Here is a 27,568-nt window from a genome sequence, read left to right on the forward strand (position 1 = left end):
ATTCGACCAGTGGATGTGGACATAAAACACATCCGTGACTTCAGGAGCGATGAACCGACCTTTACAGGTCAAGTGACTCTGAAACTTGCTTGACAGAAATGATTCCAGTTTCATAGCAGCTTTTTGTTCAAGCATTACTTCAGGTTTTTATTGTTCATAGTCACTTTCACCCGTCTTTCAAACTGAAAACTTGTCTTCAACACTTTTATTTATTCATGGATTTACCTGAGGCACTGCTTCATTCAGCTGAATTTAAGGATCAGGGAAAGAAACACTTTTCCACTTTTTTGCTTCCTAAGTGTCATTTTCTAACTCTACTCTCAGGTTTGCATAAAATGTTTTATTGAGGATCCAGAAGTTTCAGCATGATGAATAATGATGACTACAGGGATTGGTGACTTAAGCACAAGCATAAAAGGATATTGTGTGTGTGCACTCAGTTTCCTTTAAGCTTCTGAAAAGTAACAAAAATTAATATTCGGACATACAAAGTTCACATCTGAATCACGGTGATGATCGCTTCTTACTCAGCCATTCATGATGAAAATGTTAATATACCATTGAGACCCAAACGTTGTTTAGCTGGATGATTCCTTTAGTTTTTCATTTGGAATTTAAACCTATTTGTCCTCAGGCCTAATTTAATATTTAATTATTATTTTTTAACTTTCATCTCTTGAAATAAGTTCTAAACTGTTATACAAACCATTTATTTGTTTTCAGAATAGAAAAAGGATAATTCATGCCAAAAAATATGAATGTACATCAACATTACAAGAAAAAAATACAGACAGGAAGTTTTAGAGTTGCTTAAACTCTCAGACTAATATGAAAATAAATTAAACTTTTCAATTCTAAATGGCAACGTGGTGAGAAATAATGGCTATCGTCATCAATTAAAGTCATTTCATTTGCATTTTTTGCTTATTATGGTTCTTGATTTCACTGCTGTGGTTTCAGATGATGTGCTGACATGGTTACTACATTCATGAGCTTAATGTAGAGGTGGTGTTCGCTTGACATCACTTCTTTCTTCCACAGTAAGCGGCTAAAGCGTCATAGCAGCTCCTCCAGCCGCACTTTTTCACCAGAAGCCATTTTCCATCAAGTGCACGTTTGCACAGATGCCTAACCACATGCAGCTTGTAAAATTTCCCAGGCCACATGTTAATAAAGTTAGGCCCCAACTACTATTTTCTAGCCCATCAATAATAATCCTTATTGGGTATTATCATCAATTTCCACATTAGCCACATGGCTGCGGCGGTTCTGTTGGGTCTGGAAGCCGTCAACGCACCATATGCTTTGTTTAAGACTAAATTAGTTTCTGTAACTCGGTTTCTAATGGAATTATTCATGATGCTGTTATGAATTCGTTTGGCAGTAATAACACTTGATCACACTTTAATGACATATCCAATATGTTCAGCTTGGAGTCCTCGAGCTTGATTGAAATATTCATGGCACAGTTGGAAGTGTTTCATGACAGCTAATGTCAAAATCAGCAACATGACAGTGTGATGTATAGTTAGTGCAAACGGCCTGACTGTGAGCTCCTTTATGATCTCACTCGTTATTTCTGGTGGAAGATTTCTTCTGGCAGGTTAAATGCTCTTTGTTTTTGCTTTTTTATGACTTTATAACAAAATAAATCAACTCTGAAAACAAACGGGTCGTGAAGGTCTCATGTCAGTTTCACTGGACATGTTTTTGATTCAATATTTTAAATCCAGTCATAATAGAGTCAGTGTTAGTTTTATTTTATTTACCTTTGTATTAAGTCTGATTTGAGGGTCGAAAGTTTTATTTGACTTGTTACTTGTAGGTAAATCAACTTTTAGCTCATGTTCATATTGTTGTTTTGAATGAAGAAAAATCTTGATAAATATTTCAGAAGTCATTGGGGTAAAGAAAAAAAATCCTCAATAAAATCTGCCCTTTTTATGCATGAATTTTGATAAGAAATGTCACAACTGCATAAGTGGGGATGAATAAGTTGTGTTCTGTTGTCCCCAGTAGAAAATCAATGGGAAATAATAATAATAATAATAAAGTTGCCATAACATCTCTTTATACACTTTGACATTAAGAGTTTACAGGAAGAATGTGATGATCACCATAATTTTTGATATTATAATGTCCATTACCTTTGGAAAGAAATAAAAACAAGGACCTGCTCCATGGAAAGATGGGCCATCCAAAATATAACTTATTTTCTTTGTTGTCTGGTTTGCTTAATTTGTAATTATTTAAGTATTATCACAAAACTATTTTACCACAAAAGAGTATAAAGCAATTTGAAGCTCCAAGTTTACTTCTGCTTTAAATGAGTTAAAAGTAGGAGAATAATTGACATAGTTAATAGTGTAGCACTATCTTACAACCACATTTGTGATGGAACAAATCTGGATGAACGTACACACACACACACCCACACACACGCCCACACACACACATCAAGAAAAAAAATCAAATCAAACTGACCATTGTGCCTTAACAGACAGCAACAAATCGACCAGAATATGAATATAGTGCATATAAATATGTATAACTCTTTACCCACACACAAACACACACAAGATGACGACAAGAACAAGACAAAGCAACAAAAAACGGCCCAAAAATTAACAAAAATGGATTTTAAACAAATATGTTTATCAGTCATTCTTTCTCCAAGCTGCAAGTCCCCAAAAATAAGTGAATAAATAAAAATACAGAATAATGAGCAACATAAAATGCAGTAAAAAAATACATTTTTTTTATAACCACATAAAATATCAATATTATTTGGTTATAAAATTTATATTTTATAGCCAATATCATGGTTATAAAATCTTGCTACATGTAGCAAGATTTCCTACATGCAGTAATTCTGTTTTTAAATGTTCCACCTAAAAGCATCAGTGCTTCTGATGAAAGTCCATCATTCTGCTCTATTTACCCATTTCTTATTATTTATTTACTCATTCATTTGTTCTGTCTCAGCAGACTTATGGTTCTCTGTATGTTTCAACAGACCTCTGCTTCATCAAAAGCTTTCCGGACACACCGATTTAAAACCAGCATCCGGATGCAATAATTATCTTTTTTTATTTGATTTTTGGTTTTGCTCATGTAACCTTTTCATGAAGTTAAAATCCTTACAATTACTTTACCTGCTAAAGTGTTATGAAGCCAGTATTTTTTTTTCTCTTTGGAACAATCCAAGCTTGCTTGCTCAGACTCTGAAAGCAAAATACCCTCACATCCAGTTCAGAGCTTATCCACAGCCAGCGTTTCAAACAAAGCTGTGTCTGCGCTAGGTGTGACATTCAAATTCTCAATTGCATCTGAAGAGCAGACGGTGTAATTTGCCCACAGTTAATAAAATGTTCGAGTCGATTATTTGCGGTTTGGTTCTGCTCCAGCCGAAAACAGCTCCTTTGACTTCACACATTTCTGTGAGTGAATGTAGAGCACATCCTTTAACTGTGGGAGAAAGGCAGCCATGAGAACCCCTCTATAATGAGTTTCTTTTGAGTTGATTCTCAGGGAGAAAGTGTGAAATGAGAAGCAAAAACCAGAAGCCAATTTCCACTTCCCTGAATGAAAGCCTTTAATCCGAGAGGAATCCTGCTTGATTTACAGTAGCTGAGGTAGACCGACTGGGCCCGGGCACAAAGGCGGCGAATCAACTAAACGCTCCCGTCCAGCACGCCCAAGCTCAGTGTACACAGTGAGCCGCTGCTTTATAACTTGGAGCCATTAATGTCCATCTCAACCACCGTCTGTCTCTGTACGACTCAGTCCTGGGTGCAGATTCTTTGCTCATCGCATAGGTCACAGAAAGTCTCCCACAGAGATGATGATGAGCTGCATTAAGCAATCCCAGCCCAGAGTCTCCCTCTGTTTACCTGGTTAAGATAAGACAAATTGAGGTGGGCTGGTAATGCAGTGGCACAGCACTTGAAGGGAAAGACAGGTGACATTTGGGAAGCAAACGGGGAGGCAGGAACGTGACACACACATACCCACCTCCCTCTGTGCATTGCTTGTATCCTGTGATTAACCGCTAGAGCAGGAAAGAACAGCTGAATTCCCCCAGACTCCACCTGCTGCCGACAGGTCTGCCGTTTGAGCGAACGGGGAGCAGAGTTGGGTCAGAGCCCCATCTCAGACTTACGCATGTTCTCTTCACCCGTACTGCTGATTAGTGGTGGGGAAGACGCGTGAAGAGGATTATCTCTGTGCTCCTCCGCGTTGCCTCTGATATGCAGCTCAGTAGGTCCCAGCCGGCGTCCCTGGATCCCAGAGGGCGCCGCTCGTAGAGGCGCTTAATCCATGTAATTCCGTTGATGAGACACTCAGCAATTAAAAAGTTCTTCAGCCCGTGCGTGCTTCGCCGATGGCGTCGGAGTTGATGTAACCCCGAGCCTGACCATGACTCAGCAGACTTGTCTCCTTCCAGCCCCAGAGAATGCTTTCGCTTCCTGCAAAACCTTAACACTGAGTGACCACCAGACGCCCTGGGTGGGGGCGTCGAGGCACAGGAGCAGCATGAAGAATGCATCAGTTACTGAGGCCATGATCAGGGCTCTCCTCATAAGTCTTGAGGACGGTGGCGGTGTCACTCACCCTCTTTGCTCCGCTGTCCTCTAATTGCCCGTCAACCGCTACATTTCTCAGCATCTAATCATCGGCAAATGTCAGCTGGATGAGCTGTGTTCGTGTGCATAAGGTGATGAGAGGACCCCGCCGACGCAGCGGGCTGGGGGGGAGGCGACCTTCAGGGGAGGTCTGGGTAATGAAATCACAAAGAAAGCTCTACGGCTGGAAACTCCTCTGTCAATGCTGACACTGATGACCGCGTCCTAATTGAAACAAATGTGCCAATTAGGTAATTCATTTCTCACATCCACTGTCTTGCACAGGCAAATTTGTGTCCCTGTCATCTATTCTCCCCGTCTCTCTCCTAATATCTCCATATTAGGGAAGCAAAGTATCGATTAAGTAAGTATCAAAGTATTGATCAGTATCAATTAGTAAGTATCAATTAAATAACAATTAGATTATCAATTGACTTTCTTGATTGATAAAGGAGCTGTTTTCTAATAGAACAACTTTTCTGTTGTATCAAGAGGGTTTCCATAATATGCTGCATTTTTCATATTGAGCTGAACGTAAAAAAAGAAGCACATCTTTTTTATGGTTTTATTGGCTCTAGTTGCCTTTATTTGATAGTGAATCGACAGGACAGAAGGTAATGAGAGAGGGGGAAGACATGAGGTGAAGGTCATCAGTCAGGGTCTCAAACCGCGTCAAGGACTCAGAAAGTCTGACTTATATGTGGGCTGGGTAAAGCCTTTACCCCTGTGCCACCACAGCGAAGTCTTTTTTTTGTCAGCTGTACTAAATATTAGAATAAACTATTAAAACTGTGTTTTCTCACATTAATTAGTACAGTACTTGCATGTTTCTACAATATATCAAAACGGGAACCTCTTGGTTACTGACCTGAAAAATAAAATATGAAAAGAATGAAATATTTGAAATATTTAGTCCCCCATGGACCGAGAGATGTTCAGAGGTGCAGACTTTACACTCAGTGCCAAAGAAGTGGACAGTCTGTGATATACAGCAGCTTTCAGCAGACTGGGCGATCAGTGCTGACAGTGAAACTTCATGCTGTTATGGCATGAAGCACAGGAAGTGATGTTGCTCCTTTTCCATTCATTTCCTATGGAACTTGCTCTCCTCCAGCCAAGTAACCAGCAAGACCACTGTCATCCCGATCAAATAGAACTCATTTCAAAATAAAAACCATTAATCAATAATCAGAAGTTAACCAATATTTGCTTCCCTGCTCTGTGTGTCACTTCTTTTGCCTCAAGAATCTTGTGATGATTCCATGGCTGCTCATAGCAGGCAGACCCCAGACTGAGAGGAGCCTGCTGATGACACACAATAATTGCCTCTTTTAAGTCAGAGATTTCTGTGGATAAAAGAGAAATGAATGCATAAAAGAGGGGGGCAGCTGAAAAGACAGAGGGTGTGGACGGGCGCCACGGCTCGTGCCACCCATCCAGACGGATGACTTTAATAATGAGAGATTAGACTCTATCCTCCACTCCTCTGCCTTCTTATCCAGGCATGGCGCTTCACCTCTGATGAAACCCGGGTGCAAGACCGTCTTTTAATTGTAGATAAGAATCGAGACTCCTTTGAGGATCGGCTTTGAATTTGCGCTGAGACGGTGTGGGGAACCTAGTTGCAGTCTACCCATCGCCTTTGACAATGAAACAATTCCAGCCGGGCAATGCATGCTATAATTAGGTGAAATAACTGATAAAAATGACCGAACAATATGAGTTTTTCTATTGGTGATTGTGATTTTTGAATTTCAGGATGAGTGAAGATTGATGCTTTTACCTGACTGTTATTTAGCTGATTGTTTTCTATTTTTACTGATGATCAGAATTTTATGTAGGCATGAATGAACATTGCAGGTACACACGCACACATACACATCTACACACGAATAAGACCAGATCTGATCAAATCTCAACAAAGCAACTTTTTAACACTGAAGAAGTTACTGATTTAACTCTGAGACCAGATTCCTGTTGGAAACCGTTGCTAAGCAAACTGGCTCTAATGAAACAACTAGAAAAAGTTATTTAAAAATAACAAGACATTTTTTTCCATTTCTTCTTGTAGATATGTTTGTTCAGAACTTGTTCCCACTGCACATCACTGTCGCAACAGCAGCAGAGCTCTTGGAAAACCGGCCAAGTGTGCGTCATCAAGGCCGCATGTCCATTAAAATCACAAAAATATTCAAATCTGTGACCCTCAAGTGAAAATGCTAAAAGTCAGAAATTCTAACTTTGTATCGATAATTTGAGCCCCCTGCTTTGATTATTCCTAATTTTGCTCTGTCGGGCTGACGCCAGTCAAACTTCTACACCAAATCATAGAACACATCTCTAAGAGCCCAGCGGCTTTTACCTTTCACCGCAGTGTGTGAGGCTTGGATATAGCCATGAAGAGACGTTCCATTACACACACCAGGCACTGCTCTTACTCTGTACTTTGTTTCTTTGCATTTCCAAAGGTGTGCCTCTCTGTTCTCCATTTATATGAATGATTTTCACAAGTCCTTAGAAAAGGGGCTGTGCATTTATAAGCTGATAACTCCATATGATTTTGGTCCATCCCCTGAAACGCTCTCACTCTCCAAAGCAAAGCTCCTTGGATATCCAAAACATCTTTTTGAATTTGGAATCAGAAAAGTCTAAATGCCCCTCAACTTGGTCATCGCCACTGCAGATGAAACAATCTCTGATCAGACAGCAAAGTACAAACACTTAGGAATCAAGCTAAACAGTTTATTTTCTTTCCAAAAGAAAGAAACTTGGGTTCCTGTATAGAAACCTCTTGTCTGAAGCCAGGAGGTCTGTTGCTAATAACTTCATAAAATTAGCAAATCTTTCCCACAGTGACCCTCAGCATGCAATGACCTCGCTGTCTGGTTGGACCTTCCCTTGTAGCTGTGTCTTTTCCATTGCTGCTATTTGATTGAACTTTGGAATTTGCAGTTGTAAAGAAATTTTGTTACTAAGGCTGCCTTTAGACAGAGCTGCTTCTTAACCTGCCCAATTTAATACAATTTCTGACAATGATTACATGTCATCTGTTGGAGGCAGCTGTTTATTACGAGGTGGAAGCAAAAGGTCAAAAGCGTATGTGATGACATTCTGAAGTCACAGTGCCGTATGGTGGCCTGGCATGATAACTACAGCTAACACAGGTTGTCTTAGCAGTGCCATCTAAATGTGGAGCCTTTTCCCCAATCAGCATCTGAAAACACCAGCAGCTTTCAGCCAATAGTCTTGTGTAAATGAAGCCTGAATTCACTGCACAAGTGGCTTCTTATCACAGCACCGCGTTGGGATTATCTGACCTTCTTAGCTTGAGCCATTCTCTCACAGATGCTGTCTGCAGGTATTTGTGTTACGTTTATACACATATGACCAAGGATATGACTGGAACTCTTATATTCCATCATATGGACAGTTAACCCAATACCTTTACCAATATAATACATACCTGCAGGCTGTCATTTCTCCTGTCCATCATTTCTATCTCCGCCGCCTCCATATGCCCACCAGCACTTCCTATTTGCATCCAGACAAAGTGTTGATCATTGTAAATAGTGCCAGTGCACTTCCTTTAAATCCATCAGCATTTCCCATTCTGCTATGTTACAAATGTAATTTGCAAGTGCAGCGATGCAGCTCTCTTACCAGGCTAAACCCACTAAAGCGTCGCTAAGTTTGTAATTCCTAATTAGTTTTCCTCTCAGGTGCTGGTAATTGGTTCCAGTGCTTCTCCTGACTGCCTAATGGAGGTGGAGCCGCGCCCTCTGGGACTAATCAGCAGGGGGTGGGGGGCTTGTATCGCCGCTGACCAGCAGTTCTGCATGTAACGACCTGAACATGAGCGATGTGTTCACATCAACATGATCTGAGAATGAGTTCAGTGATGTTTCAGAGGGAGCCAGCATGATGTCAGCGTCAACGAGCTGGGAGGAACGAGATCCGTACGATCAGAATCCTTCAAACCCTTTGCATTATTTCTTCAAAAAAATTTTTGAAAAATAACATTTTGCTATATCAGTAGAAAAATCATTTCAGACAAATATAACCTGTTCTGACTTTTGCAAGTTTTAACATGACCACTCAGGTGTTGAACGTCTCTTTTTGTTGGTTTGTTTGTTTTTGGTAATAAGCTCCAAAGAAGTTAAAGACTTAAATTGAAATTGTTAATATTTATTACTGGAAGCCAGCTTTAAACACTCTTTTACAAGGAAATCCTTTACACAGTCTTATTATGTCAGACTTCCCCACTTCTATTTTTCCTCCCACTGTGTCAGTTTTCTTAAAAACTTACTGCTTCTTTAGTGACGTGTGCTACGTTTCTGCCAAGTAAGTCTCGGAACTGTCTTTGGTAGTTCAGAAGTACTTCCTTATGCTTGTTGTGCTATTTTTGCCTTGACACTTTGAAGACATCAATAAGGGAACAGGAACAAAAATGTCTTCTTTAAGAAAGTATGATTAAGAACGAAAGAAAATTATTTTAAAAGGGTTCTTTGTGAAGAGCATAGTTCAGATTCTAAGAAAATTATGTCGGTAATACTTTTAGCCCTTATGACACATTTAAAAAATGTAATAAACAAATTTGTATTATTCTTTAACTGCAGTTGGAGGCCCAACTGCAGGCACAAAAAAGGCTCAAATAATCCTAATCCTATGCCACTTTTTTACACCCCTCTTTTAGTCAGTAAGAATGTGATCGTAATTTTTTTGTTGTTTGTTTTATGACACGCTCCTGTTTTCTATATTTTGTTGCATGGTGTTTTCTGAACAGGTCGTTGTTGAAAATCAGAATTTGTCCTCACTGTACCTGGTGAAGAAAAAGCTTCAGAAAAGCAAATAAAGAAAATTGCTGATTTCATTTCTGTTTGTGCTGATAAATAAAATTGTATGGGAAAAACATGGCAGCACATTTCTTTTTCCTGTATCCAAGACAAATTATAGCAGATCTGATGTCATTTGTAAAAATAAATAAATAAATAAATAAGTAAATAATAAAAAGCCTCTGCCTTGCAGCCTTGTTATCTGTTTGATTGTTAAATCAGTCAATAGTCTGAATAATACAGGAGGCTCCATTAGTTGTGATCCATCATTCATTATTTAGAAGAGGGCGAGGGGACGTCACACTGTGTGCGGAAGCGATGCGATTTGATATCTTTTTGTCTTTAACCTGCAGGTGGAATGGCTGAAAAACGACGAGCTGGTGAGTTCACTGACCGACGGCAAGGTGGACCCTCGGGCCGACTACAGCCTCATCATCAACGAGGCGCGCTTGTCCGACTCTGGCAACTACACGTGTCTGGCCAGCAACATCGTGGCGAAGCGTCGCAGCGCCACGGCGCCCGTGGTCGTCTACGGTACGCCCGCCCGTACCGACCCGTTGCACCGAAGCGATGTTTACACGGCACATTAGATCGATTGCTTTGACTTCCCGTAACCTTACGCAACAGTGATTAAGAATCCCATCTTGAGGCTTCAGCCGTTTCCTCTTTATTCCAGCGAATGCATTATTCAACGAGTCAATTTACTGCCTCTCATTTAAAATCAATGCCTGCTGTATGAAAGGAAATAAGCCACTGTGTCTTAATCTCATTTAAAGGGAGTGTTGCTTGTTAATTATTTACTTGCCTGAAGCCTTGCGGAAATCTCGACTTCGGCCCCCTTTCAAAGCGCTGCTCGAGATTTAGCTCCCAAACATGTAATAAACTGGGATCATGGAGTAAAGGGCTTCTTTCGCGGCGCTAAGTGGTCGATTCCGACCTGTCAAGCTGTTTGAGTCAGTCGCGTTTAGAAATGCCATTTCTGCTTAATGGCTTCCTTTGCTTTGTACAGCTCCGTGGCTTTATCTTAATACAAGAGCAGAGAACATTGAGCTGCCAATTAAGGAAAAGGGAGCCATATATCCAGCAATCTGCTCCCGCTGTTATGCATTGTTGCCCTGCGCCGCCGTGGAGCCCGCAGGATCACTAATAGCTCCAACCCTTATTAAAGCTGCAGAGGATGCCAGAGTTCTTTCTGCAAGAGGGAAAGAGCGTGTGTTGTTTTGCACTCACTCAACTGTTTTCCTTCCTCTTGCTTCTCTTTTCTTCTGTAACTTTTCTGGGACTTTCTCCAGTGAACGGCGGCTGGTCGCTGTGGACCGAGTGGTCGGCGTGCAACGTGCCGTGTGGGCGGGGCATCCAGAAGCGCTCCAGGACCTGCACCAACCCGGCGCCGCTGAACGGGGGCGCGTTCTGCGAGGGCGTGTCCGTGCAGAAGATCACCTGCAACGCGCTCTGCCCAAGTTAGTCCCTGTTTCTGATTTACAGCGGAGATGAGCTGAAGCTGGGATGCCTGATGTGATCCATGGCATGTCAGTAAAAAAATAAATAAATAAACGGGAGAGAAATGTGTGTGTGGAGGAAAACTAACACAGAGCATTTCTTAGGGAAGCATGGTGGTGGTGCCATCATGCTGTGGAGAAGTTCTTTTCCTCAGTAAAGAACTTCTAGGTAGTCAGAGTTGATAAAAGGATGAATGAAGGGAAATCTTAGAAGAAGACCTGTCAGAGATTGGAACAGGTGTGAGACTGGGCTGGACATTCACCAACCATATTCATATGTCAAACTGGCCCAGTCAAAGTTCAATTCATAAACTCATATGGAAATCTGTAAGAAGGCCCATTTATTGATTGCATTTCCTCTTACCTTAAAATTGGGCAAATTGAAATGATGAAAACTTACTTTTATGATAGAAACACAGCAATTTAAAACAAACATTATTTTGACAGAAAGGTTTTGCTTCGGGATGTGATGGTTTTTCGGCTTTATCAAAATTAGCGTGTTTCACAAAGCTGCAGTGGAAACATTGTTTTTGCATCACAAATCATGTGACCAACAGCCGGCTGTTACTACTGCTAGAAAAGACAAATAAGACGACAGGAAGCGGTGGGAGGATGATGGTGCAGCTTGCTGTTTTGTGATTTATCGGGTGAACTAACTTAGTTGAGTGATTTTAACTGCATTTCTTGACAATGGAAGCGCCTCAATCACAAAATTGACAAATGATTTTATGCATATTTGTAACGGAAATGCAGAAATTGTTTATTTAGCTGGGTGAGCTAAATGGGGAATTGTGTAAATTTGCAGAACTGAGACTTGTATCCCAGAGAGGTGCAGCTGAAATTGCACTAAAACGTGTTCTACGAAGCAATGAACTGAAACTCACAATTCAAATTCAGCCGCATTGTCAATTTACCCACATGTTTCTGGAATTCAGAGGAATTGAAACTGTGTTTCTTGATGTTGTACGGTGAATTCAATTTGCAATCAGGTGCTATTTTGTGTTGGTTTGACAAAACGAATGAAAATCAAACACACTAATGTGTGTACTTGTCAGAAGAAGCATGTGGGGGTGTAAATTCTTCTGTCAAGTCTCTGTAAATGAGTTCAATATCCTGACTCAGCAGCATTACAGATGACCGATATTATAGACTGTAAGACACAGATCAAGTGGTGACCTCACTGTGTCCTTAATTGTGCTGGACTGAGAAGTGCTGCACCAAGGACAATCCAAAACCACGAAGGGATTTACTGTGCAGGTTGAAATGATTAGAGGAAGTTGAGAGAGGATAGCAGTCTGAGATACACAGGGAGAGGCAGAAGAAGCTGCAGGGCTCGATTAAACGACTTTATGTCTCCCAGCAGGAAATGTAGAGAAACTTGGGCTGCGTTCACATAGCGAATGAACGCGACTCACATCTGACTTTTTCAGAGCAGCCTGAACGCCTCAGTTTGGATCCTTTCATCTCCAAAACCTCTGATTTGAGCCACTTCCATATGCGGAACAAAATCGGATAATTATGTGATCTATTTCAAAACGTCTGCAGTCTGAACAGTTGGGTCGCATCTCAGTACATCTCATATTATTGACATATCTCTGCCAGAAAAATCTGGACGTAATTTTGAAAATTATGATTATGAAATTATAAAGGAAGTGTATATCAGTGAAGCACATCACAGTCCACCATTCTTAGCTCTGACTGCAGATCCACACATAATGGCCTACATGAACTGCAGTCAGTGTTCTACAAAACCCAGTTAAGAACCAAAAGAGCCAAAGCTCCCGTCACTAAAGTCGACCATTGTTTGGGAAAAAAGAAATATTTGACTGGTGAGTCAGTAATTTCTGCATTCACATGTGACATAAATATCAAGACTTCATTTTCAAATTCTTGCACAGCAACAAAACTCACAGAGTGGAAAGCTGAACAGAGCCAGAGGGCTTACAGTTGGTAGAATCTAGGAGATGATGCAGAAGGTCCGGCGGTGGCTGAATCAGGCTGAGGCGCTTCCTCTTCTTTTCCCTTTGACTATTAAGGGTACAAATAATGAACTTTATTGAAACAAGTTATATGTAAGGGTTTTAAAAAACTGGATTGTTTAAAATTTTTAAAAAAAGGATGGAGTCCAGCAGTTGAACAAAAACTTTCCCTTGTTCTCTTTTAATCATTGCTCTGTTGTACCTTATTCAGCTTTTATGTCCCTGTGAAATCTGTACAGCCTGGTTGGAAACCATTAAAGCAGCGGGAAAACCCTTGTGTTAATTTCCCAACTGCCAGAGACAGAGGAGGGGAACGCATCAGGGCAGGAGCTGATAAACACTGGAAGTAACAGCAATATGAACATTTTCACAAAGCTCCAAGCAGACATGGTAAATTGAAAAAGTTTTATAAATAAGTATTTTCAACGCCTGTCAAGGCACAGCAAGTATGCTTTCCATCCGTTTGCTTCTCTGATCTGAGAATCTGTTATATCAGGACATTTGCAAGGAAAATATGTCAGAAATGTCTTGTTTAGCTGCAGGTGAATGCTTTACTACCTCTGAGCGAATATCGCCCCCTACAGATCTTTCAGACTCACTGTACTTGCCTTTCTGATTTACAGCAGAAGAAACAAAAACACAACAGTGGTGCACCAAAAAAACCACAAGTCTTTGAAGGGCGGTGTTTTGTAAAATTGACTTTTTTGAGCTCTACCTCATGTTAGAATGTTATCCATTCATCAAAAACATACCTAAAGTGTTGCTTTGATTCTTTCATGCATGTTTGAAAAATCCTTTAATATCACGTAGCAACTGTTTGGCTGTGAAAAACACTCAATTCCCCACTCAGCTCCTTCAGACTAGCCAGCAGCAATTAGCAAACACCTGGTGAAACTGTGCGTTGGCTGAGCTCATATGAGCTACTCAGTTCAATGCTGGTTAAAATATATATATATCATTGTGAAAGAAGTTTCTTAAAGAGACAGAGAACCAATTTCAAGGTGTTAATTTGCAAAGTCAAATTTCTTCAGTTATATTTGATAAATAGGTCATTTTTCTAACAACTGAAAGTAGCATAGTTACTTGATTGTATTATAAATGGCACAATATAAATGGTCTTATGTGCCTGGAAAACATACTACTCCCTGTTTAAAAAACAGTTTATTGGCTTTTATTAAAGAAAACAATCATAAAACACCTTTAAATGTGTTTTTTAGCAATCAGCAACACGATGGTGGAGTTGTCAGGCTTGACACCTCAGAGAAAGGTTTGGAGTTTTTCTGTGTTTCTCGGCATGTCTGAGTTTTTCCAGTCACTCAGTCCAACAGTTCAGAAATTTTCATGTTTAAGGCAAATTCCCTCAGGTGCAGCTATGATTGGCTGTTTTCCTTTCTGTTGGTTCTTTGATGAATTGCTGACAATCCCATCATGTACGCCACTTCTCACCTGGAGGGGTTCCAGTGAATGAGTCTGTTAAAAGCATTGTCTTTCATTTCACAGTAGCACAGAGTCAATGAGGTGAATGAATGACTGGATCAGAGACTTGAACTTGGATCAGAAAAACTGAGGATTCCAAGACTTTGTACGCAAGATGAAAACTCGACCATGAGGCCTCAGAATGTTACATTGCTGTATCTCTCATAAGCAAAACTGTCTGAGCTACAAGCCGGAAAAAGTGAGAAGAAGGAACCCTGAGTCTGGAACCTGTAACAGGAACGCAGATCTTGCAGAAGGTTCCCAATTTTAACATCCAATGCTAAATGGATTAAAACATTTACAAACACTTCAGTAGTTCACATCTCATTAAATTAGTTGAACATGTTTTTGTTACTTCGGTGTTTGACATGAGGAAACATTTTCTAGTGATAGTTAGCAACCAAGATAAATAACTAGTTCTTTTCTGACTCACAACCAGAGGCACTAAATGTGGTAGTGATGTCATTCTCAGATGTCAATCAAAGCATAAACCTCGCTGGAAAAGTGCTTGAAATTGAGAGTCTTTATCTCTCTAGGTTTGTTTTATCTATAATTGAAAAGTTTATATCTACTGTTTCACAATCTGGGTCCGTTTAGGAAAGTTGTGTATCTTGTAATTATCTGTCCCTGAATAAATCTTGTAAGCCTGTTGCAGTCTGTGAGCGTCATGCTACTGTAGGATTATGCAAGCTGGATCATTTCTGAAAGGTGTTTATGCAACTCGTCAAAAGTCATCAAGGAACAATGACTGCAGCCTATAAACAGTTAACAACGTGAACCAGATAATTTGCAGTTGCTATTATCACTGAAGATGAGTCACATGTGAAATCATTTACCTACATGAGTCATTGGACTGACTGGGTTTGGCTTCATATTTATGTTTGTCTCTGGCATCTCAGTTAGTTTGGGTTCCACGTAATCTGAATTTTTTGTTTTGTTATATTTTTGGTTTGTTTTTTTAGCAAACTCTGCCTTTAGTATCTTCTGTTCTATGAAACGCACTTCTTTCATTCTAGCTATATTTACAGCCAAGCAAAGCGTATGTAATTATATAGTGAAATAAAACGATTTAAACCAGTCGACAGACTTCCACATTACTCAGTGCTTTTTATCTTCAGCAGTAGTTTGGGAAGGTAGTGTGAAAGTATTTACCCGATCCTTTTCTTTAAGAAGAAAAGAACATTATTTATGGGCAAAACAATGAATGTGGTATTTCATGTAAAAAACAACAGCAAAAAAAAAAGAGCCAATTTTGTGAAATAAAAGTGCTTTCGATTTGAACTCAGCTGGAGAACATTTCCCATAAAGACGTGAAACAGATGGTGAAACCGTGTGCAGAGACGCACACTGTTCATTTCTCATCTCTGTTATCAGCCGTAGACATCTCCATTGAAGATGATGATTGTCAGTCTTTTTGTGTTTAATTCTTGTGTTCTGACAGCCATCCCCCTCCCTCGGCTCTTCCACCTCACCACCCCCCGCTGCAGCGCTTTTCTAAAAACGACAAGGCTTATTCTGTTTTCCTAAAGGATTGTTTATTTCGACATAGCGACAAAATCTTCAAAAAACTCATGCTTTGGTTCTACTAATTTAGATAAATGTTCAAGAGCTACCAAGCATGCGATCGCCTGCTCCTTCTCCCTGTTTGTCATGTGATGCTTCGTTTTAGGGGGGGAGTCATCTGTGTTTTGGCAAGCTTTTTTTCATGGCTGGTCATTGGAAAAAGGTGGATTTGGATGCTAAAAACAAGACAATGATCCAAAACATAATGAAAAAATGACCTGCTCTTATAGAAGTACAACTAGCAACAGTGGAAAACAAAACAGTGTTGCAGAGAAATCAGCTCTCATCTTTATCCACTGACGTCAGGATGATTGAGCCTCTTAAAACTGCATAGTGTAACTTTTAGACGCTAGATGCTGTCTTTATGCTTGTGTATGCACTGCTCAACGTGCAAATGTCAGAGAAACGACTTACCTTTACAGGAGCAATGTTCATTCACCGTCAAGCTAACCAGCATGGCTAAATCATTTGGAGAAGGAACAGGATCTCGATTTCTTTCAGAGATTATCTAACATATACTGTCAAGACATGGTAATAATATTGACAAATATGTAAAAAAAAATAAACCTAATATGTAAATATGTAAAGTTACATACTGCAGCTTTCCAGAGGATCTTAAACAGAGGATCTTGGTACTTTAAGCTGAAGTATCTCGTCCACAACATCAATAAGACATTGAGGATCTGTTAATGTCAACTTTTTATCTGGGTCAGAATGGCACTTATTGTTTTCATTATGCTGCATAATAAGAACAGCATAATTTGGCTAATAACTGACCACTAATAATGAGTGACACATGTTGTGGTATCAGTCATATTCTGATAGGGGTGACTGAATTTGATGGGTGTAACTTGATGAGCCCTGCTGTTTGATTGCTCAGCATCTTTTGCTTTCAGTTGTCTGATGGCAACTCTGATAATCAAAGTGTCTGATCCAATGTAATATGGAAGCAACTTTCAGGTGTGAAATGAAGGCAGGACATATTTTTTTTAACACTTCGTCAATAGAGAGAACATTTGCCCTCGGAAACAATTTTAAAACAGCACAAATATCTAAAGTGGTAGTGAGGATTTGCTTGTCAGGTTTGATGAAGTATTCCTTGTTTTGCATGTTCTGCCTCAGGCCAACATTCTGCAGTAAGGTGCTTCTGGAGAGACACGATGCTAATAAATTTCTGCGCAAATCTACCTGCGAATGTAACAGTATTTTTATTTTGATTTAATTTGGGGGGGGTCAGAGGGAGTTTCAGCACATTTGATCAGATATAGTTCATCCGGAAATGATTCAGTGTTTCAGTGTTAGAGACTTATTCTAAATTATATTTAATACATCTCCTCAGAACTCTACAAATCAATATGCCGTTATGGTGATGTGGAGTGTGGCCATGCAGCTATGCTAACACCTCTGTATTCCTCAAAAACAATTTCAGTTTACAGAAAACATGTGCGTCTCTGTTTCATATCATAGAAGAAACTTTCATAACGTTTCACACAATGACTTCTCACAGCATGAATCTCAATATGACACAAGGTAATGCAAACCTAAACCTCAGTTAGATCACACATGTAAATACATTTTACTTTTTTTCTTTAACACTTTTTTGCAGATTGTTTTATTGCTTTATTATTTATTGTTCTCTCACAGTTGCCTGTTTCCATCAAACTTTGTGCTGCAGGCAATCCTTTGTATAAATGCTCTGCTTCATGTACGTATTTCACACAAAGCATCGCATTATGAGAGCCACACACTTCCAGGGTTAATACTGACGGCAGCTCCTTGGTGTCGATACTAGTTTGCTGTAGTGAAGGAAATCGTGTTGCAGTTTCAACTACTGAACAGTTCGTTTAAACTAGTGGATGACCAATGGCCGTATTTATGGTAAGTGAAGCAGATCAGTGTTGGAAATGAGCAACTAAACTAACAACGATCAAAGTTGGAGCTCCTGTTTTTACATTACTGTATTCAGCACTGCAAAGATGTTTCACAAAAATGTAGTTCCTTTACCACAGCTGTTGTAAATCTGCGTTTTCTTCTGCGTGAGCGTGATAAAGCCGGTTGGACTCTGGGTTTGGGTTGGACATGTTTTGGCCCCGACACTGAATATGAAATGTTCTCTATGCTGTATGCAAATCATTGAGCCTTCGCAGATGTACTCTTAGATCACAGTATACATAATAAATATTCATGACAGCCAAATGCAATGTTCAAACACAATGAAAAGCACTTAAAGCGTTATTGATTTTTAGAAAGGAAAATTTCAAGTAGTATATGTTTAACTGTCTTTTCAGTAATTGCCTCACATTTTTAAACTGTTGTTGCATTATCATCTTTATGAGTTTACATAAATAATCGTCTTGATCCGGGTTATTCTTCAGGGTTGAACTTTAATTTTACCAATCAATAACAGTGATGAGTGGGAGTCATATGCTATATGACTATGTATATTTATTCATTTGCACAATGTCTACTTATTGCAACATGCAAATGAAAATGACTCGAGGCGCCACCTCACAATCTAGAAATAATAACAAAGATAGAAATAATGTAGAAAAACTTCAGCTTGTGAATATTTTCTCTTTGGCAGGTTGTACAAAACAGAACCATGAATAAAGTGGCTCTGAAATGACTAATCAGATGAATCAATTATTAAAATAATTCTCAACACCCTGAAGTAACGACAGACTCAACAAAAAGGCCATTTGCTGCAAACATATATTCAGAGCAGTGGTTAATCCAAATCAGCTCGAAAAAAAATATACATTTTGCATTTAAATAAAAAAAAACACATTTGTCTATAAATATTTTTGCCAGTTTTTGCTTCACCCTATTCAAATCCACCAAAGTAAAATGTTAATTTTTCCTCTTTAGATTGCCACTTAAATAACAAGACACTTTTCATCAACATTAAGGAATTATTTGCTAAAAACGAGCTCCTATATCTTGCTGAAAAGTTAGTTTTATCTTATTTAAAGTGCGTTAATGTATCTGCACAAGAAAATAGACCAAACATACTTGGTAAGATTTTGTGATCGTCTCTGCAGAACTGATTGTTTGTTGTTGTCAGGGCTGTCCGGGCTGGGCCGGTCCGGGCTGGGCTGGGCTGGGCCGGTCCGGGCTGGGCTGGGCTGGGCCGGTCCGGAGTTGGGCTGGGCCGGTCCGGTCCTGCTCTGTAGGTGAGCCAAGCCGCACAGTGATGGACAAACACAGGGCAGACCGAATAATGGTGTAGAAGAAGAGGAGCAGTCAAGTTGGACTCTGCTGGTTCTTCTTCCTGGGAACAGGAAATGATAAACACATGTTGTTGGGAATGGTGAGGGTGAGGAGTGTGTGCATGTGTGTGTGTTTGGGGTTCTCTGGAGGTCCAGCCTCATCTCTTGCCTTGAGCAGATTAAACTCCAGGTGGTTCTGACCACAACGCTGGTCCAGCCAATCTGCCCACCTTCCTGGATGCAGATGCACCAGTGGGTCAGACCAGTCAGTGGTGTCATTTGCAGGTTTCAGGTTCTGTCTCTGGCTTCATTTCCATTGCAAATGTCCGCAAACCTTTCTCAATATTTGTCAAAACAAAAACAATTTCGGAATTGCAGTGACATTTAACTCACACAAGAAGAAGCTTGCTCACGTGATAAGTAATGAGAAATCATGGCAGCGACAGACATAAACAGTGATATGAAATATTCATAACTCAGTCATGGTGCTGCTGGCGCTCATCGTCTTTCAGCCAATCAGAGTCGACGTCAGTGTTGGACGTGTGTTGGAGCAACAAGCCCCCCTACCTGGGAACGGCCGCGAGGCGTTTTGGGGACAATGTGTTTGCCGATTTCACAGCAGAGCTGTGTCATTTGAATGACACACAACTATTTATGAACTGTGTGATGATGCGAGCGCTCTGGTGGAGCCAGCAGTGACATCCAGCTGCTGATCACAAGACTCACATGATGTGAAAAAAGTGTTTCAATATGTCTGAAAACCTCCCTGCTGTATTTTCCTTAAGTGAATTTATTTTCATAATTTCAATTTGCCCAATTTTATAGTTAATGGAAACGCAGCTGCTGTGTACAGGCGGAAAGGAGAGTGGGGAGACACCGCTGCCCACTGTGCAGGTGAAGGTGCTCCCCAGCTTTACCTGCTGCTAGTGGATAGTCAAGAAGCCGGTCAGCTGCTGACAGCTGGAGGCCGGTGTCTGGTGTTCCCAGAAACTTGCCTGAATGCCTCCAAGACGTCCACAGCGGCACGCAGCAGTGAGGGAAACCCGGTTCTGCTCTGTTGTCAGCATCGCTCTGTCACTGTGGGAGGAGGAAGAAGCAGACGAGGCTGAACCGTAGGCACGAACAAACATCTCTTGGCAGGTGAAGTCAGTTTCACTTTGGAACGTTGTGCCAAGTTTGGCCAGAATGAAGGACAAATACAGAGGATGGAGACCACATGATCAGAGGCAACAAGCAGGTGATGGTGAGGGAGTGATGGATCTCCTTGGGAGAGGAAGCCAGTTGGAACAAGGCAGGAGCTTTAGTTGGGGGCTGCTGACAATGAAAATGGGAAATAATGGCTGAGAACGCAACAACAAAGTTCAGCAGGTTTCAGTTTGACGCTGTTGGTTGGCTGGTGACAGACGAGCTCAGGCCACAGAATCACAGGTGGTCAGCCACACTCCCAACATACAAGCGATCTCACTAGCATTTTAAGTAACAAAGGAGAAAAATCGCAAGAGCCAAGAAAAAAATAATCACAAAGGAAAAAGAGCCCACTCCACCACCCACACTGCTCTGAGGCGGGGGGGTATCACAACCACTGCCAGAAGTCCTCCGGCGCCATCTGGTCGCCCAGTATTTGTTAAGCTAAGCATGATGAGCTCTTCCTTGATCAGATGACGGAGCACAGAGGAAGATCTGCTGCTATTAGCATGCGCCAGGCTGTCTTGGTTTCATTGCTTCGCATCAAATCTCATTATATAAACAGGCCCAGGGGTTAATGAGGAGAAATATGTCTCAGGCTGTCCCACCACACCTCGCTGTGCATTATCTGCCACACTGAGCCTGTCTGTGCAGCTGCTGGAGAAAAGCATCCACTTTCTGTAAATATGGCAGCATGGCGCTCGTCTTCATCCCTGCCTCGCTTTTGTTGCCAACCCATAACTTAATGCACAGGTTCTGTGCAAAAAAGGCGTGGCGCTGTGGGGGTTAAACCGGCGTAGAGCCACATGCAGTGTGAGAAGAGAAAAGCTGCTGCCAAGAGCCACAAATAGACCCCAGAAATGTTCAGGGTTTTGCTCCCCAGAAATGAGTTCCTACTAGCTGCAGAGGTTCAAACATCCTGTTCCAGTGAAGTGAACTCAAAGGAGTTTCTTGTCATCAGATCAGCTCTTGACAGAACAATTGATATATAAATATGTTTTCATTTGTCCAGGTGAAAGATGAGCTCATATTGCTAAAGTGCAACCTTTCCAATCCAAAGAGCCATCTTCAGTCTTGTTAAATAAAACTCCTTTAGAGACACAAATATTACCTGTCCCTTTAAAAAAGACAGAATTTCTGATTAGCAATCTAAGAACCTTGTCAAATTTACAGAACCACAGTTTTATTTTTTTTCAGTTTAGGCTTTAAAATAAATAAAAACTAATCTTTTGGAAAAACGATAATGCTTCTGTGGGATGACATAGTTATAATGTTATGACAAGAAACCTGTGTGATCCACAGAGTTCAACAACGACAACAGGAAGTGACTCAATAGGTCTTGATTCAATTAAATGAAGGTGTGTCTCACTACTCCTGGTATGGTAATGTATGTGGCAAGAGGAATTACAGCAGCCATTATCCAAGGTCCCTTTTTGTTTTGTGGCAGAATAATAATCCTAATTTTTGAACACATTGGTTTTGAAATGTAAAAGATATATAACTAAACAAAGTGACATCTTCACAAAAAGCACACTACAGCTCCTGTTGATAATTCAGTTCATCTTCAAAAATGTGCTACAATTGTTCCGATCTCAACTGATTTTAGGGCCTCATATGTTTAAAAGCTTCTTAAATCATTGCCACCTTTGTGACCAATGTGCGCCTTCGCCTTTCAGTCGACGGCGGCTGGGACGAGTGGAGCGAGTGGACGGTGTGCAGCAGCCAGTGCGAACGGCAGCGGAGTCGGGAATGCAGCTCCCCGGCGCCCAGACACCGAGGCAAAACGTGCGAAGGGAGCAGCAAGGCGACCGAGAACTGCACAGACGGACTGTGCACCCAGAGTAAGGGCCGTCTCCCCCCCGGGTGTCGCCATCATCTTCTGTTGTCGTGGTTACCATACTAACGCCCTCTGTCACAGGACAGTTCATCACCAGCATGTTGAACAGGCGCTGTGTCTGCGGACTGACAGGCTGCCAGTGCATGACAATAATATGCTTCTTACCGCTCACTCGTATAATGCATGTCAAACTGAAACGATAAATGAAAAGTGCAGACTGTAATAAAATCTGAGTCTTTAAAACACGTGTCCAACTCAAGGCCCGTGGGCCAAATCCGGCCCGCCGTAGCTTTTCAAGTGGCCCTCTAGATTCTAGACATTAAACATTAGATTTTTTTGTTTTGTTTCAGACACTCCAATCACCAGTGAGGCCTGATTAAAGACACATTAACTCTGTTTTATTCAGGAGGTGATTTCTCTGTGCATTTTTAGATTGAACTTTAATAATGCATCTGTCCATCATTCCAGCCTTTTTTGCTGTAAATTTGTCCCCTTTTAAAGTATGATTTATGTTTTCTCTAATTCATTTTTTGAACAGCATGTGAGGTCAGTGAGTCTGACCTCTGTGTTTCGTCTGCATGTCTTATTCCTTCTCTTCATGCTCCTTCAGTCTTCAGCAACGTTAGCAGAACAGTCATTTTTAACCACAACTAACAGAGTCTTGTGGACGACAAAACTGATGGCAGTAATGTTAGCCAGAGTGTGGCCGACTTCCATGTTGCCATCCCGTAGTTGTAGGCAAACTCTTCACAGTCAACACCGTCCACCACGCCTGCCTCCGTCCTGCTGAGCCATACAGACCTGCAGTATCAGCACAAATCACTCTGGGGTGTTCAGATAATAATCTTGACCTTACCAAGCTCTAAAAGTATTTCAATCTGAGCCCAAGTAGCTACATGAAACTTGGCATTTCACATCATCATTTATTAAAAAAAAAAGCAACAAAAAAAAAAGAGATTACACCAAGATGGAAAAGGGGAGTAGACAAGATGATTCAGCATGTACTTAGGATAGTCCTTCCTGTCTGACTTTATCATCTCATGGCGGTCTGCTGCAGCTCATCGAGCATTGTGGGCTTCCATTTCTCTTACTGTCCCTCTCATAGACAGGCCTCATTGACTGGGTCACTACAGCCGGTTGACGTGTCCCTTTTCATTCATAATGTACATTTGCTTCTCTTTTGGGATGATTCTGCTGCTGGAAATACATGATGTATATCAATGTGTGTCACCGTTGCTCCTATGAGACAGAAGTACTGGCTATGATCCAGATCTCTAAAAAAAAAAAGAGAATTTTTCAGAATTTTTTTCTGGATTCTGTCCTCTGACGTCGTCGCGTCCTCGACCGTGCATGCGTGACATTTTCAGGTTGCTTGCAGTTCACGCAGAAGATCACATACAAGCCGCTTGTATTTGGAAATTTGGACGACCGTGCAAAAAATAAATATCAGATCTCACAAAAGCATCTGAATTGATCATGATAGCCTGCAGTGTGAACGTACAGTAGATTCCTGTCTGCGTTCTCCTGTGGTTGGACGAGGACAGTAGCAGCGTCTTCCCCCCATCATCAGTTTCTGTCCGGTCTCTGGAGCTCAATCAGCAGGAGAGTGTCCTCCTACTCAGGGTGTCTGCGTTTTGAGTCCTCACTTGTTAGGCACTTCACAGCAGCTTGCACTTTAATCGCCACTTCCTCTCCTCTTTGTCTCATTCTATTTCTCTGTCTTTGCAGATCGAAAGCTGCTACATGATGTTAAACCTCAAAGTGAGTCTTCCTCTGTGGATTTCTTTCATCTTCTTCTCCCCCATCCCCATTCCTCTCACCCTCCTTCCCCAACGCCTCCCATCCGTCACTTACGTGTAATTTACCCTGAAATCTGAGGGCAGCAGATGATTTAAATTTAAAGCTGGCAGGAAAAGAAAACAAGTAGAGTGACGGGCTCTCTTTCACGCTCCCAGCACGCGGCCTGGAAATAGAAACATCACGAATTATCAACCGTTTAGTTCACCTTGATCTGAGCGGCTCCAGAAATTAACCCAGCAAACGCTCATTACGCATTCTCCGTCATTATTCAGCGGCTGACTTTTTATGACAACCGTGACATCACAGCTGTGTTTCTACTTTGAGCCAGGAGATGGATTGGTTGTGACAAGTGAACATGTGCCGCGTTGTGGAGGATTAATGGGCTGTAATCATTGCAAACGAGCTAATTTGTCCAATTTACTGCACTGTCCTGCCATTCCTGTGGCAGCTCTCAATCACGCGCCGGATTCGGCCCGCTAAAGTGATTGCAAGCCTCTACTGTAGCCTGAGTGTTTTCATTAGCTCGGCAATTTAGTGTAAAATCTTCCCTGCTCCTTTGCTGTCAGGCTGTAAGTGTATTTCGAATGAGAACAGGAAGTGCATTTTGCTGGACTGCGATCTTCTGGCAAGGAGCGATCTGAATCAGCTTGATTTAGTCTGTCTCTCACTGCGTCAGCTTCTGACCATCATGTCTAGTCTGGACACAATCTGGGGGGAAACACAGGTCAATGGGCACAAAAAAAGTTGTCTCAGCGACTACACTGTGTAATGGATATAGAGTTAAAACAAAGTTTATGGAAAAATGGAATTGTTAAAATTATTACAGAAATTTTGTGGAGACAGAATTCCTTTTTCTCTCCCTGAGGATACGCTGCATATTCTTGTTTACATCTGGAAATTTCATGCATGCGCACAATGCTGGAGGCCTGGAGGAAAAATAAGCTGAAAAACTGTTGATGAACAACTCAAAACCACTTGTGCTTTTTTTTTTTTTTCTCACACTCATTTTGGCTGCACTACACTCAGACTTGTTACTATAGCGACAGACAACAGCACCACAAATGCGTCAGGATTCAAACAAAGAACAGAGCATTCGGTCTATTGCAGTATTATGTTTGCAGGTTGGATGGTTATTTTGCGATTATTAATTAAATTATTAACTAGTGATTTCTGTGACAGATTCGCTGCCACATTGTAGCTAATTTAGATTAGCTCATTTCAACACTTGCTCTAGTGGTGATCTGTCAGAGTTGGTCTGTAGATCACATGGAACACACCGAATTCCACAGCATATCTACATGCTGAGTTTGTCAAAGTCAAGCTAGCATTACTGACCTACTTCCCTCTCAATAGCTATTTATTTTTAATTTGAAACATTTTCCTGACCTTGTGATCTAGTTCTGATAGTATTGACAATATAGTAGCAGAACACTCTGTCCCATTTTCTTTTACACGTATTTCACATACATTTAAGATTTAACACATCGTATTGACAACTTTACAGTTAACACCAATAGGTAGTCATCATCAGCAAGCAGTTTTTTTGCCATCCAGCAGGAAGCTGAGGGGCGGGATCTTGCGCGTGACATCACGCTGTAGCGTTTCTACACATGGTTCCAATAAGTCAGGACTGAAAGGAAGTTACCCTGGAAACCCGTCATCTTGGTAGAAAGCCACTTACTACCATTTTTCTTCTATTCTGGAGAACCAGTTCAGTATCTGGCAATAAAACAATCTGCAAATTACATAGTCAACAAATCTTTTTTTTTTTTTTTTTCTGAGAGTCATGCAATGAGGAGGATAATGATGTGATAAACTGCTGCAATGAGAATTGAACACATGTGGTTAAATTCTAAGTGACCCGTGTCTCAAAAGACTCTTTTTATTGTGAACGTTGTAAATGTAAATGTCAGAAATGGCACAAAAAAACAGCACTAAAAAGACAAAAGTCTGTTTTGTTTTCTTTTTTTGTTTTCTTTTAAACAAATACGTTGCACAATTAATAATAGGAATGTACATTTAAGCAGGTAATGCTTATTAATATGTGATAATATGGTCAACATGAGCACTGATTTCATGGCCTGAAGTGCAGCAGCAACTGTGAATGTAATTGAATTATTTTAGTTCAAGTGCAAGAAGGAATATATTTGCACATCTACAATGTATTGCATACTTTACTGAGACTGTAGTGATAAGAATACTGTAAAGACTAACCACGCTCTCTGGTGATGTTTGCACTGACACTCATCAGTGGAGGACTTAAAGGTTTTGGTTTTGATGAACTCTTTGTTTTGGTTCAGACATGTTGAAAATAATTCAGAATAACGGATTAGTTTTCTGTTCATACAAAACTATCTTTATTGAGGCAAATTATTTTGTTTTAAATATGTGCAACCTTTGAATTTGGGTAATGCATTGAAAAATTGTGAAGCAATGTCCACTTTGTTGAAAGGAAAAATCTAAACAAAGACTAAAATGCAAAAGCTAATATTATGTATCTCAGATGCTTCGAACCGACTAGCTCCAACAGAACGCTGACCAGAGCGGCACCGTTTCTCTCTTCTTCATAGCTTTCTGTTCTTCAGAGACACCTAATGTTTGCTGTATCATAGTCACTCTACGACAGAGGTTGACGCATGTGCACAAGATTACACTTCTCCATGCCGAGTAGCTCTCTGATAGCAGACGGTTTGTCCGCCGGTCAAGATGTTCGATGGTTGAGATGTTGGGACTTAAATCGCGGGCCAATCAACAAATGCAGTCTGCTGTCAGTCAAATCTCTTCTGCGCATTACCTGGCTTGGCGTGGCTTGTACAAAATGTCAGTGGAAAAAACAGAGAATCGCTCCGAATCTGCTACAGTCTGACCAGAGCGGACTAAGGCAACACCAGTGAAACATGTTAGAGTTATGGACGGCATGACAATCGGTTTCCATTTTGTTCGAACTTTGAGAGGTAGAGCACAGGATTTCTCCAGCTTTCCGTTCTGTGATGCAGTCCTACTCCTGACAGAGTTTGCCCTTGAACATCTACATAATAACAGGCTTGGCTCCATCACCTTGCATCATGTCCTTTTCACTCTCTGTGGGTCTTTATTCATACAACAAAGACACTCCTCTTTCATCTTTAAGACGGTTTCATCTCAGAAAATAAATGACTGATTCCAAGTAATGTGTTAAGAATCGTATATTTAATACCACAGAAAAAAGAAAACCTCAACGCTCTACATTAATGTTCCTGCTTTAAAGGAGACACTCAGCTGATGATTAATTAATCATGTGTCTTTGGAAAGCAGCGCCATTACAGCAACCCCATTTAAACTCCAGAGATGCAGCAAAGGTGTACTTTGTTTTTTCCTATGACTGAAAAAGATGTCGTAGTATAAAGTACCAACGAATCCAGTTTCACTGGGTTAAAGGTTTAAGTTGGATGTTAAGTGCTGACACCAGACAGAACTGATCCATGCTGAGCCTCTGTGAATTGTTCCATCGTTCTTCTTATCTTAGACGACCAGCATCAGTGGATGTGGTCTTCTGCTGCTTTAAAGTTGGTTGTTTGCGCCAC

The 27,568-nt window shown here is 40.9% G+C and overlaps 1 protein-coding gene across 2 annotated transcripts in view; it reads left to right on the forward strand.

Moving 5' to 3' along the window:
• unc5db (unc-5 netrin receptor Db) overlaps positions 1-27,568 on the forward strand; it is a 195,607-nt gene that overhangs the window by 117,860 nt on the left and 50,179 nt on the right. The window contains exons 5-8 of one of the 2 annotated variants that reach the window (XM_055020556.1): positions 9,811-9,991; positions 10,750-10,917; positions 22,045-22,209; positions 23,934-23,966. In XM_055020556.1, the coding sequence (XP_054876531.1) occupies positions 9,811-9,991; positions 10,750-10,917; positions 22,045-22,209; positions 23,934-23,966 (547 nt within the window). The remainder of the gene's footprint in view (positions 1-9,810; positions 9,992-10,749; positions 10,918-22,044; positions 22,210-23,933; positions 23,967-27,568) is intronic. The other variant, XM_055020557.1, reaches the window with a different exon arrangement.

Source organism: Poeciliopsis prolifica, unplaced genomic scaffold (assembly GCF_027474105.1).
Source record: "Poeciliopsis prolifica strain line A6 unplaced genomic scaffold, Auburn_PproV2 SCAFFOLD068, whole genome shotgun sequence".
NCBI lineage: Eukaryota > Metazoa > Chordata > Actinopteri > Cyprinodontiformes > Poeciliidae > Poeciliopsis > Poeciliopsis prolifica.